This window comes from Salvia hispanica, chromosome 4 (assembly GCF_023119035.1).
Source record: "Salvia hispanica cultivar TCC Black 2014 chromosome 4, UniMelb_Shisp_WGS_1.0, whole genome shotgun sequence".
Lineage (NCBI taxonomy): Eukaryota > Viridiplantae > Streptophyta > Magnoliopsida > Lamiales > Lamiaceae > Salvia > Salvia hispanica.
Genome location: NC_062968.1, coordinates 2,954,067 through 2,981,615, shown reverse-complemented (window position 1 = coordinate 2,981,615; position 27,549 = coordinate 2,954,067). Strand labels below are relative to the sequence as shown.

At 37.3% G+C, this 27,549-nt stretch overlaps 5 protein-coding genes, 2 non-coding genes and 1 pseudogene across 7 annotated transcripts; 4 read left to right on the top strand and 4 right to left on the bottom strand.

Annotated features, from left to right (window-relative positions):
• Positions 1–525: 525 nt before the first annotated feature.
• Positions 526–721, bottom strand: LOC125185828. The gene has a single exon (XR_007170317.1). It is a non-coding gene; the product is annotated as a U2 spliceosomal RNA (small nuclear RNA).
• Positions 722–1,041: 320 nt separating this feature from the next.
• LOC125185862 lies at positions 1,042–1,213 on the bottom strand (annotated as a pseudogene).
• A 269-nt stretch (positions 1,214–1,482) lies between these two features.
• Positions 1,483–2,969, top strand: LOC125222124 (LOB domain-containing protein 25-like). The gene is made up of 3 exons (XM_048124590.1): positions 1,483–1,497; positions 1,905–2,444; positions 2,826–2,969. The coding sequence occupies exons 2-3, from the start codon at positions 1,914–1,916 to the stop codon at positions 2,883–2,885; spliced, it is 591 nt and encodes a 196-aa protein (XP_047980547.1). The 5' UTR covers positions 1,483–1,497; positions 1,905–1,913; the 3' UTR covers positions 2,886–2,969.
• Positions 2,970–4,281: 1,312 nt separating this feature from the next.
• On the top strand, positions 4,282–4,503 carry LOC125185812. The gene has a single exon (XR_007170308.1). It is a non-coding gene; the product is annotated as a small nucleolar RNA U3 (small nucleolar RNA).
• A 1,843-nt stretch (positions 4,504–6,346) lies between these two features.
• Positions 6,347–8,198, bottom strand: LOC125222123 (probable serine/threonine-protein kinase WNK11). Its single transcript, XM_048124589.1, has 3 exons — positions 7,969–8,198; positions 7,187–7,681; positions 6,347–6,952 (listed from the first exon to the last, which is right to left on the bottom strand). Exons 2-3 carry the CDS (start codon positions 7,679–7,681, stop codon positions 6,560–6,562), a joined length of 888 nt encoding a protein of 295 aa, XP_047980546.1. The 5' UTR covers positions 7,969–8,198; the 3' UTR covers positions 6,347–6,559.
• A 5,922-nt stretch (positions 8,199–14,120) lies between these two features.
• LOC125218459 (truncated FRIGIDA-like protein 1) lies at positions 14,121–17,507 on the top strand. Its single transcript, XM_048120130.1, has 3 exons — positions 14,121–15,057; positions 15,850–16,025; positions 16,609–17,507. The coding sequence occupies exons 1-3, from the start codon at positions 14,274–14,276 to the stop codon at positions 17,206–17,208; spliced, it is 1,560 nt and encodes a 519-aa protein (XP_047976087.1). The 5' UTR covers positions 14,121–14,273; the 3' UTR covers positions 17,209–17,507.
• A 1,220-nt stretch (positions 17,508–18,727) lies between these two features.
• On the top strand, positions 18,728–23,958 carry LOC125217907 (probable WRKY transcription factor 20). The gene is made up of 7 exons (XM_048119477.1): positions 18,728–19,069; positions 20,099–20,293; positions 20,826–21,303; positions 21,765–21,912; positions 22,012–22,167; positions 22,612–22,958; positions 23,924–23,958. Exons 1-7 carry the CDS (start codon positions 18,821–18,823, stop codon positions 23,956–23,958), a joined length of 1,608 nt encoding a protein of 535 aa, XP_047975434.1. The 5' UTR covers positions 18,728–18,820.
• Positions 23,959–26,312: 2,354 nt separating this feature from the next.
• On the bottom strand, positions 26,313–27,027 carry LOC125185690. Its single transcript, XM_048082269.1, has 2 exons — positions 26,745–27,027; positions 26,313–26,652 (listed from the first exon to the last, which is right to left on the bottom strand). The coding sequence occupies exons 1-2, from the start codon at positions 26,896–26,898 to the stop codon at positions 26,501–26,503; spliced, it is 306 nt and encodes a 101-aa protein (XP_047938226.1). The 5' UTR covers positions 26,899–27,027; the 3' UTR covers positions 26,313–26,500.
• Positions 27,028–27,549: the final 522 nt, after the last annotated feature.

Sequence of the window (27,549 nt, the reverse complement as noted above, 5' to 3'; positions counted from 1 at the left end):
ATTAGAGCTGGACAAGTATCTCCCTTAATAGCTTTACACAGGTTTCTTAATCCATATTTTTACTGATTAGTTTACATTTTACATACAAAACTAATGTCTCAACTTGTATAAGTATTTCAATACCTTGTTAATTTATAAATAATCAATGTCTGTGTGTGTGTCTTTGATCATATAAATGCAGCATGATCATCATGTAATCTATCCTTGTTGCTATTTTGTTGCAGCTCGGTCCTCGTCGTAGCCCTCCTTCTGTGTCATGCCAAGGAGGTGCAGCTCTTGAAGCATCTTTTCTCATATCAAACCCATAGGATGCTCTATTAGTTCATATTCCCTTCTTCTAGATTTACTCTTTCAAATCTATATATTCCTCTCATGTATGTGAGTTTCTGTATCTGCAGACATACATATGACAGTTTGTAGTGGCCTTGTAATGCAGCAAATATTTATAAAGCTATAACAAAAAACTACTCAGTAAAGCTATTACCCAAGATCAGTACACTCTAAGTAAAGATTGGACTAGAAATGGTGGGGTGCGCCAGGCCCATGCAATAGTGCAACACAAGGGCGACGCTTGAAGGCCCAAGTAGCAAGCTACTTTGACGGGTCTTCCCCCTCAAAAAATAAATTTAATATCGTGTGAACCGATGGTCCACATATCAGATATTAAACTGATAAGAACAGATACTACACTTGATCTTAGCCAAAAGGCCGAGAAAGGTATGAGCTTTAACATTAACATACGACCTCTTTTATACTTAGTTTTTCAAAATAACTTGACTCTCATATACGATGTGGGATAATAAGTCTCCTTGTTTTTATTCGGAGCTCTTTGTGAATGATTGCAGCCTATGAACTGGTACAATAGCATGAACGATTCTCAATCATTGATTTATTTACTCCATTTGGTGTACATACAAATTATAATATACACACCCATATCACAATTGGGTCAAATCTTTTACTTCTTTTTTTTTAATCATCTTCAATACTTGTCACTTTTCCTTATATAGTTTTTCTCTTTCTAAAATGGCATTACAGATGAACATATATCTCCTTCATAAATTTAAGTAGAGATTGGAGTCAAGTAGCAAGCTATTTTGATGGGTCTTCTCCTCAAAAAATAAATTTAATATCGCGTGAGCAAATGACCAATATTTCATATATTAACTGATAAGACTACATTTGATCTTAGCCAAAAGGCACAGAAAGGTATGAGTTTCATTGTGTACATGCCTCCTCTTTTATAGCTAGTTTTGAAGATGTACTAGTCAGTGGAGTATTACTAATCATATTCGATTCGATATTGGATGCGTTAGTATTGATTAGTAGGTAGTAATTGATAGTAAAATTAATAAAGAAGCGCCAATTGGAAATTGTGAAAAAATCGAAAAAATTATTCGTAGAGTCACAATCATCATTCAGTAAAAGTGTTAAACTAACTAAAAGCGTCTTCTTCGTCACAGCAATCTCAATTCTTCCTTCCCACCAAAATCACAGGTATGAAGAAAATCACCCCAAGCTTCATTTCCACTCTCGTTTCCATTTTTTCACGTTGATCCACCCTTGATTCTTCAGTTTTCACATTTCTTTTTTGTTTTTCCGACTCGCAGATTGTGTGAGAAACATAACTTCCTGCAATTTCTTTGTTGAATTTTGGAATGTATTGTTGAAGAATTATCTAGATTCACACAAAAAAGGATGTTTGTCGTTCAAGAGTTTTCTCTTTTCTTTTTCTTTTTCTTTTTTTGGATCTGCAGCATTGGAAAACAAACTCAGTGAGTTGATTCACCGAGTTTTGTTGATGCATTCACATTTCTTCAATTCCTGTTTAATAATTCTGTAGTGAATTTGAAATTTGGAAGGTGAGGTGGATTGATTCTGGATGATTTTTGTATGAGTCGCAGAAAATAAAAATGACGCCGCGGTGCGGTGCGTGCAAATGCCTGAAGCGTAAGTGCGCAGAGGATTGCCCGCTGGCGCCGTATTTTCCGGCGGAAAATCCTAAGAGGTTCAGCAACGTCGATGAGGTGTTCGGCGGCAGTAACGTCGCCAAGGTTCTGACCGAATTGGATCCCAGCCAGCGCGAGGCCGCCGCTAATTCACTGGCATATGAGGCGGAGCACCTCCTCCGCGATCCCATCCACAGCTACCTCCGCCATATCTCCAACCTCAAACAGCAGATCGACCAGATCCATGCCGCTTTGGATAATTCCAAGACGGAATTGGCCACCTACATCGATCCGTCCGCGCATCAGCAGCAGCAACAACAACAACGGGCGGCTCAAGAGAAAGAAATCACTGCGATTGGCTCTTATGATGCAAGCGATCACACACAGTTTGAACATGAGCATGATCGGTTGGATTCACTTTTTCTCCAGCAGCTCCAGCAGCTGCAAGACTACTTTGAGGCACAACAACGCCAAGCTCAAATACCCTCATTCCAGGTATATCATTTTTTTTAACTTTTCTCAATTTTCAATTTCGAATAAATGATGGACTACTCTTGTTGTAAAATCATCTACTGTCTCCGTTTCGCCATAGTTGAGTCATTTTATCATTTCGAGAAGTTTCTTTTTAGTTGAATCATTTCCATATATGGTAACTTTTTACTCTCTCTTACTTTATTCTCTTTACTTTTACCTCTCTCTTAATTTTTTATCTATTTATTTAACACACTCAACATTCATTTCTAAAACTCCGTGCCCAAAAGTTCCACCTCAACTATAGCGAAACGGAGGGAGTATATCTAACTGCTTTACTCAATGCTCTAACAAATTGAATGACTAGTAATATTATCATGAATTAACTGTTTCCTTCACTGATAGTATTTTGTTGCAGCAAATGTATTTAGCTCGCAAAAGGGGAGAGAGATCAGAGATGCATAGATGAGGAGAAATCGTAGATCGTATTCGCGTCACCAGTATTTTTTGTATTGGATTCGATGGAAGTCGAAAAGATCGATTAACAATGTATAGGCTTATAATTTCAGTTTACATTTACATAGGGTTACTTGTTTTTGCCGGAATTCCTTTTATTCTTCGATACTAGCCCTCCGTCTCTCATTACTTTTTTCTTTTTAGTCCGTCCACTGATGCTTGTCACACTTACATATATTACTCTTTTCTAACATCAAACTCATACATAGATTTCATTCATATTACTTTTGTTGATTTACTCTTTCCCTTCATGTATAAGCGCTATAGCCATACATGAGTTTCAGTACGTATCTGCAAATTGTGGCCATTTAATATGGAAATATTTGTATATACAAACATATGATATTATAAGTATGTCAATTAACATCTCTACAATTAACATATCTTTTTTGTGGATGAATCTTTTAATAGAGAATGAGAAAAAAAAGGATTAATCCAATAACCATGGGAAGCCATCAAAAAGAGAAATCAACCAAAGACTTGTGATAACGGAGTAATTTATTTTGTTTTATTTTTAACACTATATACTATAAAATTCAAGATAATCTTTCACCCTAGTTAACTATTAGAAGTAACACAACATTTTTGTCAAATTTATAATTTTCTCACTATTTCTAAATTTCTAATACTCTGTGATTACTGATTACCATTAACTTTAAACTTTGAAATTTCGGACACATTAAGCCAATTGGACTTTAAAACTATTATTAACACTAAGAGAAGTAAAATTACTAACACATTTTTAAACATTTATAAGTGAACATTTTATTTTAAGCGTTAGAATAATATAAAAAATTAAAATGATATGGAGTGTATAACTTTCAATATTAAATTAAAACAAATTTTTCATAAAAAGTTTAATATACTTACCAACTTTCCAAAAATTTTAAAATAAAGTGATAAAATTTTGAAACAAAATACTCCGTAATTAGAATTCACTCAATTTCAGACAAGTGTCTTGTTGGGCCTGGGCTATTATGAGCTATTCAGTTAGCTTATATTCCACAAAAATTTTGTTTGGGCAACAAATATGTAGTATAATGGTAATTGCATCGAGTTAGAGATAGTAATAGTATATGACATCTTTTTTAAATATCTTGTAAACGTTTGAAGCATGTCTCGTCTTTCAACTCCTCTCCGACTTTACCTTTAGCAGCTCAAATCCTCACTTCAATACTTGTTACGTTTCCTTATACATTCCAATTTCCTAATCAACTAACTCACTTCTTTAAGATCAAAACAATCACACCCATTCCCTTAGTTAAACTGTGAGCATTAATATCCCACATCGAAGTTCAACTGAGTAAATATCAACTACATAAAGTGATGGCTTGGTGAAGCTGTCACGACCTTACTTGAACAGGATCTGTTCTATAGGCTCGTACCTCTGTATCCTTGATTTCTAAGGAGACAGGAAACCACGTCTGGTGGATGAACCATGGCTGCCTGGCTTAGAGCCTGATTAACAGCCCCTCGGGTCAGGTTTCTGGCTCGTGGTGCAGTAGATGATCGTTCTTGGCTCGACTCTGGTCCAGTCAAGATGGCCGGGGCAGCTGTCTGACAGACTCTAAAATCTTTTTGCTTTTGTGAACTTATGCGTCATTCTGTCCAATACCTACCAATGCCAGTAATATAGTGTCACAAAAGTAAATGTTTCGTAATCCTATGCATAGATCAGAGATGTTTTTGCATTTTTTTTTCACACTGCTTAGGTTCCTGTTATTTTGATTTGCATCTTGATATGAAAGATGATAAAAATTAAAAGGTCTAGATGAGGTTTTCAGTGGCGTGAAGGTTGGAGGCTGGTTGGTATTCGGATTATAAATTGGTGTTTGGTTTACATACAAACCTATTTCTACTAAATTTCATGTGACTAAAACAAAAAAAATGTATAGAGTGGAATTTCACATAATACTTTACTTGAATTGTTTAAAGATAAGTTTATTCATTTTGAAAACGATGTGATGAGGGAGAGGAGTGCAACAAGACGAAGCAATTTAATATTGTCCGAAAGCTATTTAATTACTTTCAATCTTAATCTTATACTAGTATAATTGTAGATATAGGTCAATATCATTTTACATTTTAATCCTAATCACACTCTATGAAAATATTTTAAATTAACGGGCTTCTTTTTTGTAATACTTAATTATTTTTTAAATAGTGAAATCAGGTAATAGTAGCACTACCACAAAATTTGCATTGAAAAATAACAGTAATAATTAAAAAAAATAATAGTCATTTAAATCATCAAATTTGATCAAATTCAGTTATGTCCCATGAAGTTTGAAATTGGAATATTAAATCACGAAGTTTCAATTTTTTTCATTTGTCACATCCATACACAAATCAACATCTTTTGGTGATATTAAAAATGACAATATTTCAATAAAATAAGAAACTAAAGGATTATAAAAGAAAAAACAGAATTTATATTACCGAAACACGCCGTTTTGAATATCGTTAAAACACGATATTTTATACATGGATGAGACAATTGAAAAAAAACTAAAAATTCATGATTTAATAATATTATTTAAAATTTATGGGACAGACCAGAATTTACCAAATTTTATGATTTAAACGGCTATTAACCTTGAAAAATAAAATTACGTGGAGTTTTTTTTAAGTAATCACTAATACTTTCTTATTTGTCTCGTGGTCACAGAATTTGTTTAATTGGAAGACAAATGCTAAATCCTAAAATCTACTTGTACTAGTTGAACGGATTAAGAACGTTTTCATAAACAATTGGCCAACTAAAATCCAGTTTATCTATTGTGCTGGATGGATGACTTTTTCCTTTGTCAACGGGCAGAAACTTGGAAACTGCCCTACCACGCCAACTTTTTTCCCATTTTGCGGCGGAGAATACTTACTTTATTCAACCTCTTAATGTTTTCCTCTTCACGCAAATCAAAACAGATGCCCATGTCTCCCTCCTCACGCCAAACTAAACATGCCCATATCTTCTACTCAAAGGTTGTTTCCCTTCTCCTTCTCCTTTTTCTCTGACCTCATTTTGCATGTATAGTCCCTCTCTTCCATAATAGTTGAGTCATTTTATGTTTTTGGTACGTTTCATTGTAGTTGAGTCATTTCCCTTTAGTAAAAAGTCAACATATATCTTATCACTTATTTTTCCTATCTTTTTATTTAATACATTACACACATTTTTCTTAATTTTCGTACAGAAAAGAAATGCTTCGACTATTATGGAACGGAAGGAGTACAATTTTTGGGTTATAGTATAACTTATATTGCATTTACCTCTTCACAAACCTGTATAAACAAATCATCTGCGTGGCCACTTGAATTAATTGAATAGATAAAATAAAATTTGCCCTTGCACAAATGGTGATATCCAATATGTACAATTCACAATTGCCTCTTTCACTGCATGGTTCAACTCATCAACAAATTCAAGCTCTATATACAAAAACCACACCAGATTACACAGCCAAAACCAGGCCTTGGTGTTACTCAAAAGACTAAACAACAAAAAAAAACATCAAATCCTGAGAAACCACAACCAAGGCACACCTTTCAAAATCCAATGGCTAAAACAAAAACAATGTTACCTAAAATCCCCAAAGAAAATTACATGAATCACCTACTCTACTTTACTCATCAGCATTTTCTTCGTCATCGTCGTCGTAAATTCCATCAAAAAAGGGGTCCTTGAGGAGATCAGCAGCAGAGGGTCTAGCCCTTGGCTGAGCTAGGCACTTCTCAATGAATGCTACCAACTCTGGGTCCTTGACCTTTTTCATGGCTTCCGGTCTCACACCGGATGTTACCTTTTTGAATATCTTGGCAACGTTGTCACACTCGCTGTAGGGTACCTCTAGAGTCACCAGCTCGAGCAAGCACATGCCGAATGAATATATATCTATTAGCTCTGTGTAGTCCTCGTCGTAGAGTTCAGGTGCCATGAACTCCGGTGTACCTATCACTGAATGAGCTGAATGATTTCTCCCAACTGTGACTGCCAAGCCGAAATCACCAATTTTAACCTTCATGAATCAATTAGATGAAAATAATCACAACCATGTTTCCACAAGTTTAAACCTGCAGATTCACAAATCCAATCGTAGGCACATAACCCAGTGCCATCAATCATCACCATATCTATTACTAAAGCTTAGACATTAAAACTACCATACGCAGGAAGCAAAGAGACACTAAAGCTTAGGCATTAAAGCTATGTGCAGTAAAGCAAAGAGAGACAAAGGGAGCAAGATGTATACCTGACCAATGTTTCCATTGATGAAGACATTGCTGCAATTGAGGTCCCTGTGAATTACACATGGCTCACTAGAATGCAAATAGTCCAGCCCCTTGAGTATCTGCCTCGACCACTTCTTCAAAGCTTTTGTTGAAACTTGCTTGTGCTTCTTCCTGTACTCCCTCAAATTCCCCGAAGTGCAGGCCTCGGTGATGAAATTCAGCGTATTCCTCTTCTCGTCCCGCCACACCGAGTACAGGGAGATGATGTTCTTGTTCTTCAGCTGCCGCAGCAATCCAACCTCCGAAAACAACCGGTTGATCATGCTCTCGTCATCGGCAAAGTTGCGCAGCTTAACTTGGTTCCACGCCACCTCGATGCCTTCTTCTTGGTCGAAGGCTCTGTACACTTTCTTCACAGCCCCCGCCCCCATCAGCTCATCGTAGCGACCGTAACGACTGGTCGGATCAACCTCCACGAATTCCTCCTTTTCTTCATCACCCGCATCATTAGTCATCTACAACCAAATCAAACAGATCTCAGAATCTCACACATGACCAAACCTAAATCGCTAAATCTCAAATTTCATCCACAAAAAGAAAAAATTCGATATGCGCGCAATTATTTCATCAAACAAGCTACAATTCCCCCAAAATTACCAAACAACACATACATGAGAAATCTTCTCACCGATAAAAACAAGCATACAAGAAATTCTCAAGTGAAATTGTAGGGCAATTGCACTAGTCTAACATCACGCGACACTGAAACACAAAATCGGAGAAGTAAAAGTGAAGAATTTACCGTTGGCGGTTGATCGGCAGAAACGGTGAATCCGATTCTTCGCCGGCGAGAGAAAAAGGCGCTGTAGCGGTGGGCTTGACCTTCAACTGCTGAAACTGACACAAGCTAGAGGCAAAAGCAACAATTGTGAGGGCTGCTGAATATATAGGTCTTTCATTTTGGGGATTTTTTACTGGGTAACATGAATGTGAAGGGGATTAAATATATAGACAATTGCAGCTCTGCTTCAACTGAGAATTTCAAAAACTAGGGTTTCTTTTTTTATTTATTTCTAATTCCTTTTCAGGCGTGGGCCGAAAAAAAACACACTTTTTCTCTAATTTAAAATTCCTTTTATTTTTTTATATACAATAAATTACTACGATACTGTGTAAATCACACGTGATAAATATTTTATACATTGAGGGAAAAAATTATTTTTTTGTTCATTTAATTCGAGTTGTGTTATAGCCATATAAGAATTACATAAATATGGATAAAATCATTAATTTGTGCAGTGCAGATATAGGATCAGTATCAATATTTATTTGAAGTATAAATGCAATTGATTACGCCGTTATAGATAGTATCTTTTCATTGATCAAGATTCACGTAGTATAAGGAAGATTGGATAATAGAATTTAAAATTAACTTTAGTAATTATAGTTTATTTTGTTGTTCTGTACAAGAACTATGAATAATACAGTTATTTAATTAAACCATTTTTAGATGATATATAAATTTATAATAAGGGTAGGGTAATAGACAGCTAATAAAATAATTAGGTTGGTTTGGTATGGAGCGTGTGGTAAAGGTTGATATATTATAATACATGGTGTGTATGATCCATTCATTTATGTATTTAATAAATAAGTAATTCATTGCTAAATATTGTATTAAACTAAATATAATTGATATTTTTATATTACAATCGTATAGCATCTAAGATGGATATGTAGAATCACAGAAATCCATTAGTATTTTCATGTTATACTATTAAAATTTACGTAATTTAATAAAATAAAATATTAAAATGTCATATTAGTAATTTTTATCCGTGATGTTATCAGATTTAAAACTTAGGGCCATGCTAAAACTTAAGTTGTTTCCGACTCTAACCATCCCAAAAATTAATTAGTTTATTAATCGTCTCGTTTTAGTATAGTCGTTGGAATTAAAGCTATATTTATATTACTCCCTCCGTCCCAGATAATTCGTCTCAGTTCCTTTTTCACATTCGTTTTGCAAAATTAATAATAAATAGGTAAAATTGAGAAAAAGTAAAATAAGAGAAAGAATAATGTAGGTAAGACTAGTCTCTATAATATTCTTTTTTTTACTTTACTTTCACTCCACTTTAACTATTTATTATTATTTTTACAAAACGAATGTGAAAAAGGAACTGGAAAATTATCTGGGACGAAGGGAGTATAGAGTTTCACAACATCAATAATGCCTTACAAAAATTCGTGCGTCATTTGGATAAGTATTTCAATTCAAACATATGGCCTAACAAACTAGTATTGGAATTACAAATATCCAAGTATTTGAATTCAAACAAATGCCCTAACAAACTAGTATTGGAATTACGAATATAACTCCCTTTGTTTGTCAAAAATAGATCTACGAATATAACTCCCTTTGTTTGTCAAAAATAGATCATACATTTTGCGCAAAGTGGTGACAAAAAGTATAACTTGTACAAATCTTTCTTTTCAAGTTAATATGATCCATTCTTTCGTAGAACTATTTACTCGATCACAATATTTCTTTTAAAGAATCTATTTTTATTTTATATGCATATATGCTTAAGTTTCATAAAAATGAACTATTCCGCACAATGCAATTGGAACATGTGGCATTTTGTATCCAAAACAACCGCTAATGTCCACCACTTTATCCATCCAAAAAAAATAGTCTCATTTGTGAACGGTACGGATTTTAATGAAAAATTTGATAAAATAAAAGAGAATGAGAAAAAATTAGTAAAGTAAGATTGATGTAGGTAAAGGAAGAAATGAGAAAAAGTAAGGGTGTGTAAAATATGAGATGAAAACTTTTCATTTTCATAAATGAAACTATTTTATGTGAATATCCTAATACGATAAAATGAGAACTTTTTATGGACGGAGGGAGCATCGTTCTCCAATTTAGACATCAGTAATTCATTTTGGGGGAGCCCTCTCGTTCATAAAGGGTTTTTCTTTAGAAATTCCATAATGTAACCATAAAAAAAATAAATAGTCAAATTTCGTATAAATATCTCAAACTTAATTACAAATAAATAGTACATGCGATCGAGATTCAGTCAAACCTCATGATCTGACAATTTAATCTGTAATTCATCATTTTATATTAATATTAAATCTCATATAGTATGTATTTAAATTACAATAATTATTTATAAAAATTCTGAAAACTACAAAGCTGAAATAGCAGAAAATTCAATTAGATCTTAAATATTAAGTGCATGACTAAAAATAGAAAAGCTATCCAATCGACTATGCGTCCAAATTGTTCGACTAAGGTTACCCACAAGTCCACAACCATAACCTTCACTCATTTAACCCTAATTAATTTTTTTAACAAAATATTCATTTCTTACTTATATACATAGCCATTAATAACGCTAATCAATCTGATAAAATATTTTCCACATTATATATTCTTAATAAATAAATAATTTATAAATAATTTTAGTATATTATATATATACAGAAATTTATATAAATTAAATTAATTTAAATGAAATAAAAATTACTACAAAAATTAAAAAAATAAAATACAATATAAAATTACATAAAATAAGAAAAATGACTTAATTAAAAACATAAATCCAAAAAAAGTAATAACTAGATTTGAATGGTAAGACATTATGAAGAGTGAAGACTATTTATTTTCACAACAAATATATGAAAAATCAAAATAAATTAATAGTATTATAAAAGAAAAATAGAGTATAAAATAGAAATGGAAACAAATAGTATAACCCCTATTCCATGTTAATTGAGTCATTATTTTTTTATTTTTGGGCAATTCCAATATTATTGATTTATTTCTATTTTTAGCAAAAAGTAATCTCCTCACTTATTTTATTCTCTCTTAATTTATTCAGTATCCACTTGTCAAATTATTATTAAACTCTTTGATGAAAAGAAATGATTCTATCAACAAAGATTGATAAGGGATGCACCATCTGATTAAAGAAAGAAAAAAGGCAAAAAAGTTTCACCACAACCAATAAAAACACAAAGTCCCTCAACTCAATCTAGGTCGCTGGCATAGCGTAGTATACTCCCTCCGTCCTAAAATAATTATCACTTTTTTATTCCATTTTGGTTCGTCCCATAATAATTATGACACTTCATTGTTACAATGATAAGTAGGTTTCACATTCCACTAATTCACTTCACTCATATTTTATTATAAAACTAATAAAAAATGAGTCTCACATTTCACTAACTTTTCCAACCAACTTTTCTTTACATTTCTAAAAACTTGTACTTGCAATAAAAGTGACAATTATTATGAAACGGATGGAGCAACATTTTAATTTACATTTATTTTTAATCTTCAAAATTTTGTTCACACACTTATCTATCACATAGGGTATTGATGCGAGTGCTCTACTGAAACTATGTCTCGAAGGCATCTCTAGATAATTGTACGTCATTTGCTTCACTCATCATACCTATTTTGTGAACAAGTAAATGATTTCTCCTCCACCGAGGGTACAATGCTTGTCACCATCGAAGCCTTCGACTTTTAATAGTCCATTGGTGATTGGACGACTCTCACTCAGTTAGATGACATTTGACATGGGTTGGCGAACTTCATTAAATCCCAATTTTACCAATTCAGTATCGTCGGTGAACTTCGGGTAGCGTTGAACAATTTGATAGAACTCGTTTCGATGATCATTTCAACTTCCGTTGTTACATCGTACATTCTCAAATTCATGATATAGCACTAACTTGAAGATATCTCTTTTCGAGTATCCATGAACGTTTCATGGTCTTTGGAGATGTCGAAGAAGAAACGTGTCAATTACTTTCGTCTCCTATTAATACCGTCAATTCGCTTGTTGATGCTCAAAGGAAATGCTTCCATGCCATCGACAATGTTGGCGTGGATCACAAGAGGCCGATTGACCACTCATCGGAGCATGTGATCTAAGAGCATCCCCATCCGTGCTCTTAGCTCGTGCTCTTAGCTAAGAGCACGGAAGTGGGCCCGGACACACTTTTACTCCTTATCCTTAGCTAAGAGCACAACACCCACATCCGTGCTCTTAGCTAAGGACAAGCTCAAGGGTCCCACCATTCTATTATTCAATTTAAATACTCCAATTATTAAAAACATTTCTACATTATAAAAATACATTAAAAAATAAAAATTACATAATTAAAATACTAAAAAATAAAAAATACATAATTAAAATCCTAGAAAATAAAAAAATACATAATTAAAATCCTACAGATTAAAAATTACACACGTGGAAGACTAGTCCTCTAACCCCAATTGCCTCTTGAGACCCCGGATCATTTGCTCATGTGTTGCAAGTTGATCCGGAGTCATCTTAGACGTATCGTTCAAATAGAGTTGACCCAAGAGGGTCCACAACGAGTTGTTTGGGGGTGGAGGAGGCACAAAGGGAGTGGGAGCGGCTGGAGTCGGGGCGCGACGGCGGGTAGCCGTCGCCTTCTTCCTTCCTTGCGGCCGACGGGAACTGCTCGGGCCAGCGTCGGGGCTACCCAAGTTAGTTCCGGCAAGCTGGGTAGCCACATCATTGGAGGCGCCGTCGTATATGGCTACCGACCTCGACCGTTTGCTAGAGGAGCTAGAGGAGGATGCTACTATGCCGCCCACATACTTCGGATGTCGGCGCCCCTCCTGGCAACAATCGAGGTACTTGAACGGTATCATCTCCAAGCTTTGGTAGGTCGCCAAGGCGGCACTGATGATATCGAGCTCGCTCGTGCCGCTCCCCGCCACGCGCTCTTCCTGTTGGAAGTACCCCTGGAACTTATCGATTGCTAAGTTGCATCTGTAGACGCAATTGCGCACCATACTCTCATTGGGAGGGATGGTTCCCCCCGGTCGGGTTTCATTGTAAAGGCGAGTGATGCGCCACCAATACGTATCCCCGGTTTGGTTCGTGCCAACGTCCGGATCTTCGGAGACTGCCAAGTAGGCTTTGAACATCATATCACCCGGAGTGTACGGGGTGCGGGTGCCACGAACAGTGAGGAGTAGGAGTAGGAATAGAAGTAGGAGTCGGAGTAGAGCTGCTGCTCCCTCCCGATCCGGGTTCGGGTGCCCACCCGAACCCGGAGGCATTTTGGTCGTGCACCGGGTAAGGACGGTAGCCACCCGAAAATTGCGAACCTTGGGTTTGAGGAGGGGCCGTAAATTGCATTTTCGGACTAAATCCGGCCTCGGAGTCGAACCAATCGTGGTTCCAACCGCGATTGCCGGAGGGGTGATCGCCGGAGCCGGACATTGTGTAGTGTGGTGGGAATTTAGATGAGAGAGTATGAGGAAAAAAGATGAGAGAATGTAGATGATGATAGAATAGATGAGAATATGATTTTTTTTGTGTTGAAGTGGGGGTATTTATAGATGAAAATGTGAATTTTGGGGAAAAAAAATTGAAAAATAAATTAAAAGTGGGGAGAAAACGGATATATTTTTTTGGGAAGTGGAAAAATATTTTTTTAAAAAAAACATTTTTTTAAATTAATTTCACATTGAAAAAAAAATTAAATAAGGTTGGCATAGCCGTTGTCGAATAAGGCGACACCACGTGTGCTGCTCAGCGGCACGGATGGACGAGCCGGTGCTCAGCGGCACGGATGGACAAGCAGACGCCTCTTCACCGCTGTGGATGCTCTAACAAATTGAGAACTAATTACGAAATTTTCTGCCGTTGAAACTCTTTTGTTGACAAAACTATATGAAACTTTCTTGTCAATTTGGATCGAGATTAGAAGGGTTGTTTACATTCATTGCCTTTGATTTTTAACAAAATTTGGAATTAATGGATGCAGTGTGATGAATTGGAGATAAAAAAATCACAGGCCGTTAGAGATTTTTTATACTTCTACTACTGAATTTATTACTATTAAAATAGATTTTAATTAATAAAATATTAGTAGGAGTACTAATTTTCTGTGAAACGAACACACCTTTTGTGTAGGTTGCATCGTCGTCCTCGTTCATTCAATTCCTCTGTTCGTCTCTCTTTAATCCGTTATCAATAAATGCTATTCAGAAATCTGCGTGCCCGCTGATTATCCAATCGACAATCCGCAGTTCTAAACACCATGGCGTTGACGACTGTAAAATCGATCCAAGAGGCGCTCAGCCTCGTCGACGAGAAGAAGCAGACCTTAAAAAAAGCATTCGATCAATTGGAATCGCATTCCTCTTCCCTCTCCTCCTTCAATTTCGCATGGACTGATCTCGATTCCTATTTCTCCGCCCAACAATCCGAGATCCTCCACAAATTGGCCGCCCTCCAAGCGCTCGAATCCGCTAAATTCGAACCCGAAAAGAAGAAAAACCCCTCATCGTCGGAGCTGTTGCCGGCGCGGCCCGAGCTGAAGTCTCTGTGCGAGAAAATGGACGCGCTCGGTTTGCGCAAGTACGTAATCGAACGTCCCAAGCAAAGGGCCGCGATTAGGGTTGAGTTGGTCGACGCGTTCAAGCACGCGCCGGACGCGGGATCGATGGTTTTGGACACGCTCGTGGGGTTTTGGGACGACAAGGTGAAGTCGGGGTCTAGGCTGAGGACGGCTTGCGTGGTGTTGTTGGAGGAGTTGATGAGGGCTGGGGTGGAGATGGGAGCGGAGGTTAGGGAGCGGGCTGCAGCCGTCGCGGCGGAGTGGAAGGTGAAGATGGCGGCATTGAATAGCGAAGGGGATGAAGAAGGGAAGGAGGACTGGGGTTTGGAGAGGTTGGGTTATTTGCAGCTCTTGGCTTCTTATAATCTGTTGATTGATCGTGAATTTGATGCCGATGAGCTAGTTGATTATGTCGTTATGAGCGCTAGGTATCGACAAACTGTAGACTTGTGTCGAGTTCTCCGCCTCGAGAGTAAAATTTCTGGTAAGTTTGTATTAGCTTGTGTGGTTATTAATGTGTTTTTTTGCATAGTTAGCTTAGTTTACATTATATCAATCTTGGCTTCTTGGATGCATTGTAACATCTTGAGAACTTGGTTATTGGATATAATATGCTGAGGTAAAAGAAATTTTTAGTTATGACCATCACATACCAATGTCAAATGCTCCGTTTGGATGACCTCATCTAACATCACGACAAACTGATTGTCGAATGCATGTTTATTGGGGAAGTTTAACTAGTATGGACCGTTAATTGGACTGTTTATTAAGTTTAAGGAATCAGACAACGGTATCATAAGCTTGTGACTGAATTTGGAGTCAAGTGAAGATTCTTTTTAGGTATTCAAAGCTTGAGGTAGAGAAAATTTGTGGCCTACTCGATTATGACTAAGATAGATTTCTAGAGATCTCTACATAAATACTCAAATTACAGCCTGATTCGGATTTGAAATACCCCCATGATAACTTGATCCTACCAGACTGTTCAAATTTTAATCAATCTAGGATATGATGATGAAGTCATCTTCTCATGGACCATGGTATTGGACACAAGAAATATAAAAGATGTGATCTTTAGCTTTATGCTCACAAACAGAGCCTCCATCGCTTAAAAGTTGAGGCTTGAGCTGGTAATGATGCCTATGCATTCAGAATAGCCTCATTCTGCATTTTTAATATATTTTGAAACTAAAACAGTTGATTTTCTGTGCTCTTATATTTCATGCACATCTAGTTCGAATTTTAGTGTGAGTGACAAAATTATGGTTTCCAACAGATGTTGTACGGAAGCTTGTCAGTAAGGGCAAACAACTTATAGCACTCAAATTCGTTTTTGAGTTTGAGCTAACTGATGAATACCCCCCAGTGCCCTTACTGCAAGCATACGTGATGAATTCAAATAAATTTGCCCAGAAAGTGCGTAGGAATGGGAAGAGTTCTCGTCAGTCATTGGTAATACTGTTAATTTTTTCTTCATTTACCTGGTATTGAGAGGGTGCCCCTCTTATTGTTGTTGCGTTTCAAAGTTGATTGGGTTGCAATCATAAACTTAGTATTTATGGTAATCTGAACTCTGAAGGAGATTTGTCAACCTGGTGATACTTAGTAGTAGCTTTTTTCAGTCAGTGTGTTTATCCCCGCTTTTGAATTGGAAGCCATTCTGTCTGTTTCTTGAACTTATTAAGAATATATGTCAAATAGCTTCATTAGCTTTTTGACTTCCGATTCTATTAAAGATCAGGCCTAAAATAATGAATTAGTCAATAATTTTCACTAGTTTGTTAATTTCTAGTATAAAACTAAAACTCCCTGTCAAATACACATTCATTAGCTTATCGACTTCTGATGTTTATGGTTCTACAAGAATCATTGCTGAAGTGCTTTAGTTAAACAAATATCACTAGTTAGTCAATGTTGTTAGAAGGGATATTATAGCTCATTAAATATCTTATTTGCTAGAGATTGTTATTGCTGACTGTAAGAGATTTGGGCTGCAGTATATGGGGAATACTTACTTCATCATGTTCCTCTGTAGAATGATGCAGCAATGAAAGAAATTAGTGCATTGAAGTCAGTGATTAAGTGCGTCGAGGAGCATGGATTGGAATCACAGTACCCAAAAGATGAAATGTTGATGCGGATCAAGAAGTTGGAGAAGGAGAAGGCTGACAGAAAAAGACCTGCTGCAGCCCCTGTACCCAAACTTCAGCTGCCAGTGCCACCAAAGCAACAGAAACATAATGGGAATGGGAACAAGCGAATAAAACCAGCAGCTGCTCCATCACCATTTAAAAGGAAATTTAATGGCAATCCAGGTTTTCGCCCACCACACCCATCTTCTATGATGAGGGTAGGCGGCTTGTTGCCAGATCCTGCTGCTTCATACCTTGGTTCATCTTCTGGAGCGTATGGCATGCCAGGATCTCTGGTGGTTGCTTCCCCATATGTGGGTGCATCTGCAGATTTGTGTGGATTGCCGGGAGCCCCTTTAGGCTACTCGGGGAACCTAAATCCATCAGCATCCAATGCCTATACTCCAGAAACACTTGCACAACCTGGTTATTATAACAGGGCCGTAGGTTATGGTGGATATGATGTACCATCTCAATACCCACCAGTGTACTATCCACAGTGATATGTAGGTTCAAAAACTTTAGGTGGTCTCTATGCATGTGTCTGAATAGAATTCTGATACATGGAAGGCATTTCTGCCATTTTTATTACCGAGATTTTTGGCATGATGACCAAATCTGGTTTTTTCTTTAGTTGTTAATGAATGACCAAGGAACTCTTGAAATATTGTTTGAACCAATGTCCATGGTTCATGGTTCAGATGTTTTGATTAATATGACTTGTATCATGTTGATCATGCATTTCTTAGCCGATCCCAAGTCCAAACGGGAGCTCCAATGTTCCTGATGGGATATTGCGCCATCCCTTTGTTAGCCTTGCTCCTGTTTGATTGAATTGATTTATATATATTAGTTAATCAATTTCTGCCATGGAAACTAGGAAGTGGCTACTCTCCATGTTTTCTCTCTGGCTCTGTTGAGCTGCAGATGGAGACATACCTATCAACTCCTTACATATTCAAATTTGCTGCTACGAGCAGGTCGTTTCTGCTAGTAGTTCTCCCGGTGGAGAAATGTGCTTTCCTTTCGCAGCTCTATTTCGAATCACATTGTTGATTGATGGTTAGTGATAGTTTCCTAGGATGGAATTATTGAGGAGTATGTATGTAATGCTGATCTTGTTAGGACTATAGATTGTTCAGTCATTTACTTAGCCTCACGGTTGCACGACTCATGAAGGTAAGCTAACTCGTTTCCGGTCTCCCATCTACTGGTTTTGGTTGTTTGTAGGGCTTCAATTCCTTGAAGATATAATTACCATTCTAGCCATGTTCCATGGAGAGAGGCCAAGGCAGAGAAAGAGCTGGCCACTCCTCTATTCTTATCAAGGCATACTGGCATATCCTCTTTATTTGGTTAGTTTTTTTATGTGTAAACAATGATACTACCACTATTTACTCCCTCCATATATATGTGGATTCACCGCTGCTGATTCCTGATTCCAGTTGTGTTGTGAATCATAATGTGGGGAAATTGAATAATGGGGAAGAAGAATTAATTTTGCTGCTATGATTGCCTGTGGTCCTACTCTTTATTAATCATATCCAATCCCTAATCTCTCTCTCTCTCTCTCTTTCTTCTTTTCTATCCCCAACCAAACAATTTTCTGATTCGCCTTTTCCATTCTTCAATTTTTTTTGCTTTTGATGACACACCCAGATTTTCTATTTTAATTCCACCATATCTCAAAAAATCAAGCAATTGAAAAAGGAAAAACAAATTAAAATTTGATTCTTTGGTACAAATATAAATGAAATAAAAACAAAATAGGGATTGAATGATTGACGCCTGAATCTATCGGCAAGATTTTACCCCTCTTTTGGCAGAGGAAGAAGACAAAAAAACAAAAGCTTTAATAATTATGTGCAAAACGGGGTTAATGTAAAATAAAGTAAAAAAGAACTGGATAAGAAGCGAGTAGCCAATAGGAAGCCAGATCCGAATCTATAAAGTCAACAACGTCGAAATTGAACGGTCATTTCTCAGCATCCCAATCTGAAATTACCATCCTACCCCTCCCCTCCCCTCCCCTCTTTCCCCCATCTCTCTTCCTCACAAATACCTTCATTTCTCTCTCTCTCTCTCTCTGTAATTAATTTCTCGTTTCCTTCTTCAATGGAAGACCGCCATCACTCACTGCCTCAGTACTCCCACCCCCACTCTCAGCTCTCGGAGAATGTTCCACCTCACGTGACCTCAGCTCACGATCACGTGACCGATGTCGGCGGATCCACCAACGGAGCTAGGTACCGCCTCATGTCGCCTGCGAAGCTCCCGATCTCTAGGTCTACTTCCATCACTATTCCTCCCGGCCTCAGTCCGACGTCCTTCCTCGAGTCACCCGTTCTCCTCTCCAACATTAAGGTCTTTCCATTTTTTTACCCCTATTTTTTTTTAAAACTGAATCATTGAGTGAATTGCACTGGTTTAGCTTGAAATATCCAGATTCGGATCCGGAACTGAGTTTAATGCTGGTTTATATGTGGAATAAAATTGAATTCTGCCTCAGTTTCCCTAATTTAGGTTATTAACCGCTCCGTCATAAATAATTCCGCCGAAGAATGCACAGTTTCGGGAAGTGTTATGCTGACGCGGAAGCATGTTTTCCGGGGAATTAATTGTGAATTTAGTGGGTGGATTTCATTATTGATTTGACGTTGGTTCGTTTCTCATCATCATGGTGTCGTTGAAAAATATTATTGTCTTTCCCCGTTGAGTGCTCATTTGAGAATATTTATTGTTGAGTGAGTAATATATGTGTCCCGTTGTGTGTGTTTCGGGTCCCATGGATTCTGATGCTCGCATTAGGGTGTATTATAATGGTTTCTAGATGGAACTATCTTTAGCAACTTTAAACCCTTTGTGGAGACCTGGAAATATGAATCTTTTGAGCTAATGGAGCCTGGAATTGGAAAGACATTAGAATAAAGAGGAATGGCCACTCAGAAGGGGAATATGAAACCATTCCTTATATTAGAGTCATATCCGTTCACATTTTGTACTGTCAATTGGTGTGAGATAACAAGTAGATAAAGAAGCTTGTCACTGATCGAAGGTGTGAGTAGAATTTTAAAGAGAAAGGTTTTGGAGTCCCTGTGTTGTTTCTTGACAAATGGAATCTTCCTGTGCTTAGTGGTGCTTGGAAATTTTCTGCTGTTTTATTAGAATCCTTGAGCTTATCTGTGGCATCAAACCCCACATAATTATCATGGGGTGCATTTGCATCGATTCATGTGAAGTGCAGTTAATTGTTTTATTTTGCTGTTGTGATTTTGAAAACAAGAACATTTAAGGTGTCTTGACATCAAATTTCTTTTTATTTCTGTGGAGATCTGATACAGCTAGTGCATAGGAAAACTTCATTTACTTGAACTACTACCTGTTACTTTGCAGGCTGAGCCTTCTCCCACCACAGGTTCCTTTTTCAAGCCTCAGTTGATGCAAGCATCTGGTGGTAATGCTGCAATTCTATTAGAGAAAAATTTCGCCAGTGGTAATGCTGTAGAGGAAAGAACTTCCAGTGATTTCGAGTTTAGGTTTCACACTGGAGTTAGTACCACATCAGGATTATCGTCTGCAGCGATGTCGGTAATGTCCCAAAACTTTCCTTTTGGTCTTTAAGATTATTCTCATTTTGGTATGGTTTTCAAATAAGTTGTGTGGGCTCAAACAATTGAATGGGTCGCAGAATGATTTGTTAAATATGTTTTGTTCTGTCAAATTAATTTCTGCAAAATAGTAGAATCGGTTTGCATGTCCAGTGTTCAATTAAACAATATTGTGTCATCATCTAGGAATCTTATGTAGCAACTTGTCATCAAACAATAAGCTGGTAGAACTTTTGATAGATTTCAGTACCTTGTTAGTTTTTCCATATTTTGACGGATTAGAGATTAGTATTTTTTACGTAACTTGTGCGCAAACATATATGAATGATTGTTTGGAACATGGTCAAAAAAGGTTATACATTGAGGATCTATTTTTTAGGATCAATTAGTTCTGACTGACCTTCTAATTATTCAGTCTTCATATCCAACTTTAATGGGTGCAAGTGTTGAATTATTGTTTCATGCGAATATTTAAGCAGTTATATCTCATTGAATACCTTTTCTGGGAAAAGATTCCTGCAGGAATTAATCGAAACGGACTAGTCAATCATCAAGATCAGCGATATTCTCAGTCTGCTATACCCTCTTCTTCAGCACCACAATGTCTTGGAGTAGCTCGACAGGATTCATCTGTGTATGATAGTATTGATGAATCAAAGCAAGGAGCTCAGTCCAATACAGGTACACAAGCTTCAGTTTCTGAGCATAAAGATAGCAGCTCGTCAGTCTCAGCTGATAGAACATCAGAAGATGGGTATAACTGGAGAAAATATGGGCAGAAACTGGTTAAAGGAAGCGAGTTTCCACGAAGTTACTACAAATGTACCTACCCTAACTGTGAGGTGAAAAAAATATTTGAACGGTCTCCAAGTGGACATATTACAGAAATTGTGTACAAGGGTTCACATGATCATCTGAAACCTCAGAGTGCACGTCGGCACAATCCTGGGGGTCTTACGTCCATTCAAGAGGATAAATCGGACAAGGAGGGTAACTGGCCTAACTCTGTTAATTATCATTCAATTATTTTCTTCTGTGCAATGCAATTAAATTCTCTGATCAATTATGTTGACATTTTGCTTAATTGTATTTCATCAGTCACCAAGGATGTCAATGTCTGGGAATTAAGCTGTAACATACGTTTGGAAATGTTAGATATATTCTTAGTTGAGATTTATGTAGTTGATTTCTTGGGTTTCAAACTGTAAGTAAGTTTAACTTTTTACCATGAATTGGTAGTGTCATCTAGATTTGTTTCTCCCCTACATATTATGCTTGTGTGTGCCTTCACAACTTGCGTAATTAGTAAGCCATATTGAACTTTCCTCAAATATGCGAGCTCCAATTTTCAAATTTCACTGCTCAGCTAAAATTAGTTATTCCATAAGATCACATATGGAAGAAGGTTATATGGCTAGCATTTATGCAATTTTTTTTTACTGTTGTTGAAGACAAGATGAACACCAATAATATGGAGCAAAATGGTTCTCCCATGTTGTCACCTCTGCAAACAAATGAGGATGGATTAGATGGTTCTGGCTCACAGTTTCAGGGCCAAAATGATGATGCTGAAGATGATGATCCTTACTTAAAACGGAGGTATGTAGTTTTGTAAAATTTCCAATGTATTGATGGTATTGATGTAGTTTAACTGTTTACTATTTTTTTATGAGTTATGTTGTTGACCAATCTGAGCAGAAAAATGGAGGATGGTATTGATGTTACACCAGTTGTTAAACCCATTCGTGAACCACGAGTTGTGGTTCAAACTGTGAGTGAGGTTGATATACTGGATGATGGATATCGCTGGCGCAAGTATGGCCAGAAAGTTGTCCGAGGAAACCCCAATCCTAGGTAAGTAAAACATTAATGCATCTTCTAGATTGGTTTAAAAACATTGATACTTTCTGATTGAAATATAAAAAGTGGTACAAGGAAATATTCTTCTATAAATGAATAATATGAATACAGAAAGTGGTAGTACAAGGAAAGATAAAGATCTTTCTCCCCATTTGCTGAGGCAGATTGTTCTGCCTATACTTAAATTTGCTTGTGTATACTGTCATTAACTAATTTTCTCTTTCAATGTACAAATCTAATTCCCAGAAGAAGAAAAAAAAACCCCACAAAATTCATTAATCTCCCAAACAAGAAACCCGAGTTGATTCCTCTTTTGGCTTGAAACCGGAAAGACTGATTTTGTATCTGGTGACTGTCTTTCTTATTGTATGAACCTGATTTAGGTTGACGGTTGTTGACCTGTTTTGCACTCGTCGTGTGTGTTGGTTTGTGATCCAGGAGCTACTACAAGTGCACGAATGCAGGATGCCCAGTGAGGAAGCATGTGGAGAGGGCATCTCATGACCCGAAAGCTGTTATAACAACGTATGAGGGGAAGCACAACCATGATGTCCCAATTGCACGAAACAGCAGTCATGAACTTGCTGGGACTGCGCCATATGCAGGAACATCCAAGATGAGGGCGCATGACAGTGGCAGTTCGATTAGCCTTGACCTCGGTGTTGGAATCGGGCGAGCAGGTGAGCACAAAAGGGAGGAAGGGTTGGATGGTGAGGGTGGACGACGCCAAAATAATCCAATCTATGAAATTGTAAATGGTGGGCTGAATCTATACGGAAATCCAAGTTTACTTTTATTTTTCTCCCATCTTCTGTTACGTGAATATTGTTGTTGCAAGTTTAAAGTATTTTTATGCTCTGCCCACCTCCAAGGCTATAAACACGAGGTAGTTTGTGTACAGTAAAATGAAATGTTTATTTCTCTGGGAACTTTTAATAATAATAGAAAGGATAAATAATCATTTAAGTCATATTGTTTTGTTGAATTTTAAAATGAAATATGAAATCACAAAATTTAATATTTTCTCAATTATTCAATCCGTACACGAAAGCATGTCTTTGATGTTTGCTCTAAACAATGTTGTGTTTGGTGGTGTTCGGTTTCCTGGATAAAGGAAAATAAGTACTCAGTCTATAAATAGGAGTCTCGCTTTTTCATTTTAGTCCGTCTGCGAATAGGAGTCCCGGTTCATTTTTACCATAAATACTAGGAGTAATAGGGTCTCACATTCCACTAATTCATTTCACTTACATTTCATTTAAAACTAATATATACAAGTGGGACGCCAAAGAATGAGACTCCTAATGGCGGACGGAGGAAGTAGAAGAGAAAAATACTCTACTACTTTTAGGTGGTGTTCGATTTCCTAGATAAAATAATAGCTAGCTAGATATAATATAGAATTAAATTGTGAGATTATTTATTAGAATGAGATTGGTTATGACTAATTATCATATAACTATCCATCTATGATTAAGTTATGAGATTGAATTGCATAAACCAAACACCCCTTAGTAAAACATCATTGGGCATTATCAAATGATGACTATTAAGAATAATTTAACTTGGATTTAAATAAAATCCATTTTATGTGGGGGATAACTGCCTTAAAAGTCACAAACTTTTGCCAAATTTCGGGTTTTCTCACGAACTATAAAATTGGCGTATAATGTCACGAACTTTATGATCGGTTGCCGTTTTCCCATGACTGGTTTTCCGACTATGAATTCAGATGATGTGTCTTTTTAAGCTGACATGGCTGCCAAGTGTGCATTGAGTGGATGACGTGGATGCCAATTTTGAGATGACGTGTCTTATCATCCTCCATCACTCCTCATCCCTACGTGTACTCTCTTCCTCCTCTTCCTTATTGCCGCCGGCAACCCCGGGAATCCGATCCCGGCCCGACTCCACCATCACCGAAGACTTTTGTTGAATACGCCGCTGCGTCTTCTCTCACCCTTACTGCATTTCTGTGCCGGCGACGGAGGTAGTGGCGGTGGCGATGGCGGTGGCGTCGTCGTCGCGATGAGATTTCTGTGTTTCACACGTTTATTAATTTGTCTTCTACTTGTCTTCCTTTTCCCAGCTCCGTTTCTCACTTTCTTCGAATTCCGGTAGCGGAGCTTCCTCCGCTGGTGGCAGAGGCAGCTCGGGCGGCGAGACGGGATTCATCAAACCCAAATCTTTGTAAAATCTCCTGCTCGATCTCTCCTCCCTCAAAGCTTCACCCTCCCTCACCACACTTTTTGCAACCTCCTCCGGCGGCGGCACCACCCATTCAGCCGAAATTTTTTTGCAACCTGCAGTGGGTTTGTTTATACATAAAACTGCGTCGTTTTAGTTGTAGAAAACGACGTCGTTTTATGGATTTTCCGGCGATCTCCATGTCAGCTTCCAGGCTTGCCACGTATGCTAATTTTCATCTGAAAACCATAGGGTCGGGTCAAAATGGGAGATACAAGCAACCCGGCAAAGTTCGTGACATTATACGCCAATTTCATACTTCGTGGGAAAAACCGAAATTTAGCAAAAGTTTGTGACTTTTAAGGCAGTTATCCCTTTTACGTGGCGTAAGATTAGTTATAACTAAATTGATGGTATAATATTTGTTTCTATCCCACATGTTTCAATGTCACTAATCGAGCATTCAATGTTTGAAAACAAATGCATGAACGACTTTTACCTCAAGTTAATTGAGCATTAAATGTCTGAAAACAATGTTTAATTACATCAACATATGTAGTGGTTGAAGAACAAGGAGAGGGAGAGGATATATTGTTGCTATAGGAAACTTGTGTCAGCTTTGCTTGATTCAGTCTTATCTCAAGTTAAGCTCTGATACAAAATGTGAATGCATACAAACCAGCTTAGTTAGTAAGAAGCTGATACACAATGTCCCTCAAACCAGTTCTCTCCCTTCTCCTTGAACAACACATCCCTCTTCAGAGCTTAACCTTAGTCAAATAGCTCCGTAAGAGTCAAGCCTTTATTAACCCGACTCGTCTCTACTAGAATTCTGGTAATGGTACTAGTGGGCATGTAGTTTCTAAACTCAGTTCACTCCATGTGTTTATACCTACACTGAAGAACTCTAGCTCTTATGCTTACATTTTTCAGACAGAAGAATGGAAACATCCATTTGATAAGCTGAGAGCCTCCCAGTTTCAGACTCTGTATTCACTGACTCAGCGACACTCAATATTCTTATCTTGGTCAGATTCTAAGCAGAGTACTCAAATGACAAGACGAACTATGTTTTTACATAAACTTTAGGCACATCCAAGAAAGGGGTGTTTGAACATTCCCCGTAGATATGCACAAAGTCACAAACAAGGTTACTGTTAAGTCATGTTGCCAAATGCAATCTTTCTCAAGTAGAAGCAATCCCTTTTTCAACTATTGTTCTACTAAAATCATGGGGTTGATAGTATAGTGGATGATCAGTAACCAATATGATATAACAAGGATACAAACCGAGCTGAGCCTTCTATCGCTTGAAAATCAGAAAATTTTGTAGAATGGACCCTGTGAAACTAGTCCATCACTGCTCAGAAATGCAAATAGCAAGAGATATCAACACACACACACACACACACAAGGACTATATCATCACTATCTCAACATCAGTCACATAATCCCAACTAGTAATTTGGAGAAACAACTTCATTCCTATTATAACTATACAACCTCTCTCAGCCTATGTACTATATTGGGACTAATATCCTACAAATTACAAAAAAGCATTTACCATCTTGCATTTTATACAGCTACTTGGAAACAGAAATAGTCTTCACATATAACTACAATTTCTAATAGTATTAGTTTCTTCGACGTAGTAAGCCAAATCTTCAAGAGAAACAATCATAACAATGTTAGACCTTTGAAGTCAAAGTACAAAGCAAATGCACACAGCAATAAAAAACAAGACACACATTCATCCAGACAATTTCTCAATACCATCTAAGGTTAATCCTCAATTAGCAAAAGTTGTAACAGCACAAATCATGAACATTTATATAAATGACATGAAAAATACAGGTACTGTCATGAAGATATTGCAAACCCCCAACAACTAAAAGAACACTGATCAGTAAAATTGGCAGCATTTTTGAAACATAACAAGAAAACATGTAATATTCAGCATTGGAAATGTCAGTTAAATTCACCAAGCAGCAATCCGAATACAAGCAATTCCAAGTTTCAGCAACCACCTCTTAATTATTAAGAACAACATACAAGTTGCGTCGGCATTCTTACAAAACCTCGAAATATAATGAGAAAGAGGAATTATCTTTCATTAGGCAGAAACCCTAGAAAAATTCGATCACTTCTTCTTGTACTTGGCAACCTCGCCTTCATTGGGGAAAAATCCCATGAGCCTGCCGCATGAATTTTGGTAGGCGTACATAAACCCTCCCATCACTCCAATCAGACCGCCCGTCACCATCGACGGTCCACGAATCCCAGGCTTGATCCCTAATCCATAAATTCAATCAAAAATTAGACTCGTCAAACAGCTACGCACTCGATTCGGAGGTAATTAATAGTCGTGGAGGATAAATTGTTACCGGAGAGGTAGCCGACGACGACGGAGACGCCGGTGATGGTGGAGAGGCGGAGGTAGTCGAGGGTGTTGAAATTGGAGACGGTCTTAGTGAATGGAGGATTGCGATCAATGACCGGGTACTCCGGCTTGGCCGCCGACGTAATTTCAGTGTTCATAGGTGCGATTTGGCGGTGAGCTTCTTCAACAATCGATCAAAATCTGATGCCACAGTTGGAAGCTTCAATGTTTCAGATGCGAATCAAGGGTTAATTAGTTTTACTAACTCCTTAGCCTATGGGCCTACCACCTCTGCCTTCAATTCGGCCCAAATACGAAAATGTTTGTGCATGTCAATTCGTTAACGACCTAAAGCCTAATTCAGTCTTGGCTTATTAACGAAATTCATCGAATTTGTTCTTCTGGTCCAATGTGGATAATGGATATAACGTCCCAAATTGAAAACTTTTTATTTTGTTAATTTTGGACTAGAGAGATGATTCCTTGCGTTCACCTTCGGAAATTTTCTTAATTTTAGACGATTCTGAATTCTTTAATGTCAATAACCGTTGCAGGAGGATACAGAAGCCGCCGCCACCTAATTTTTTATGGAGATGTATTTTCGTAAAGGGAAAGAATTAGCTGTCACAAGTGAGAGGCGCATACAAACCTGAACATTACTACCACACAACACGATTCGAACTTGGTATTACTTAACCAAATTTTATTTACATGATAAAAATTGATACTCCATCGGTTCCATAAATATATGGACAATTGAAATGACACGAGAATTAATGCACAATTGTTAAAGTAAGAGAAATAAGAAG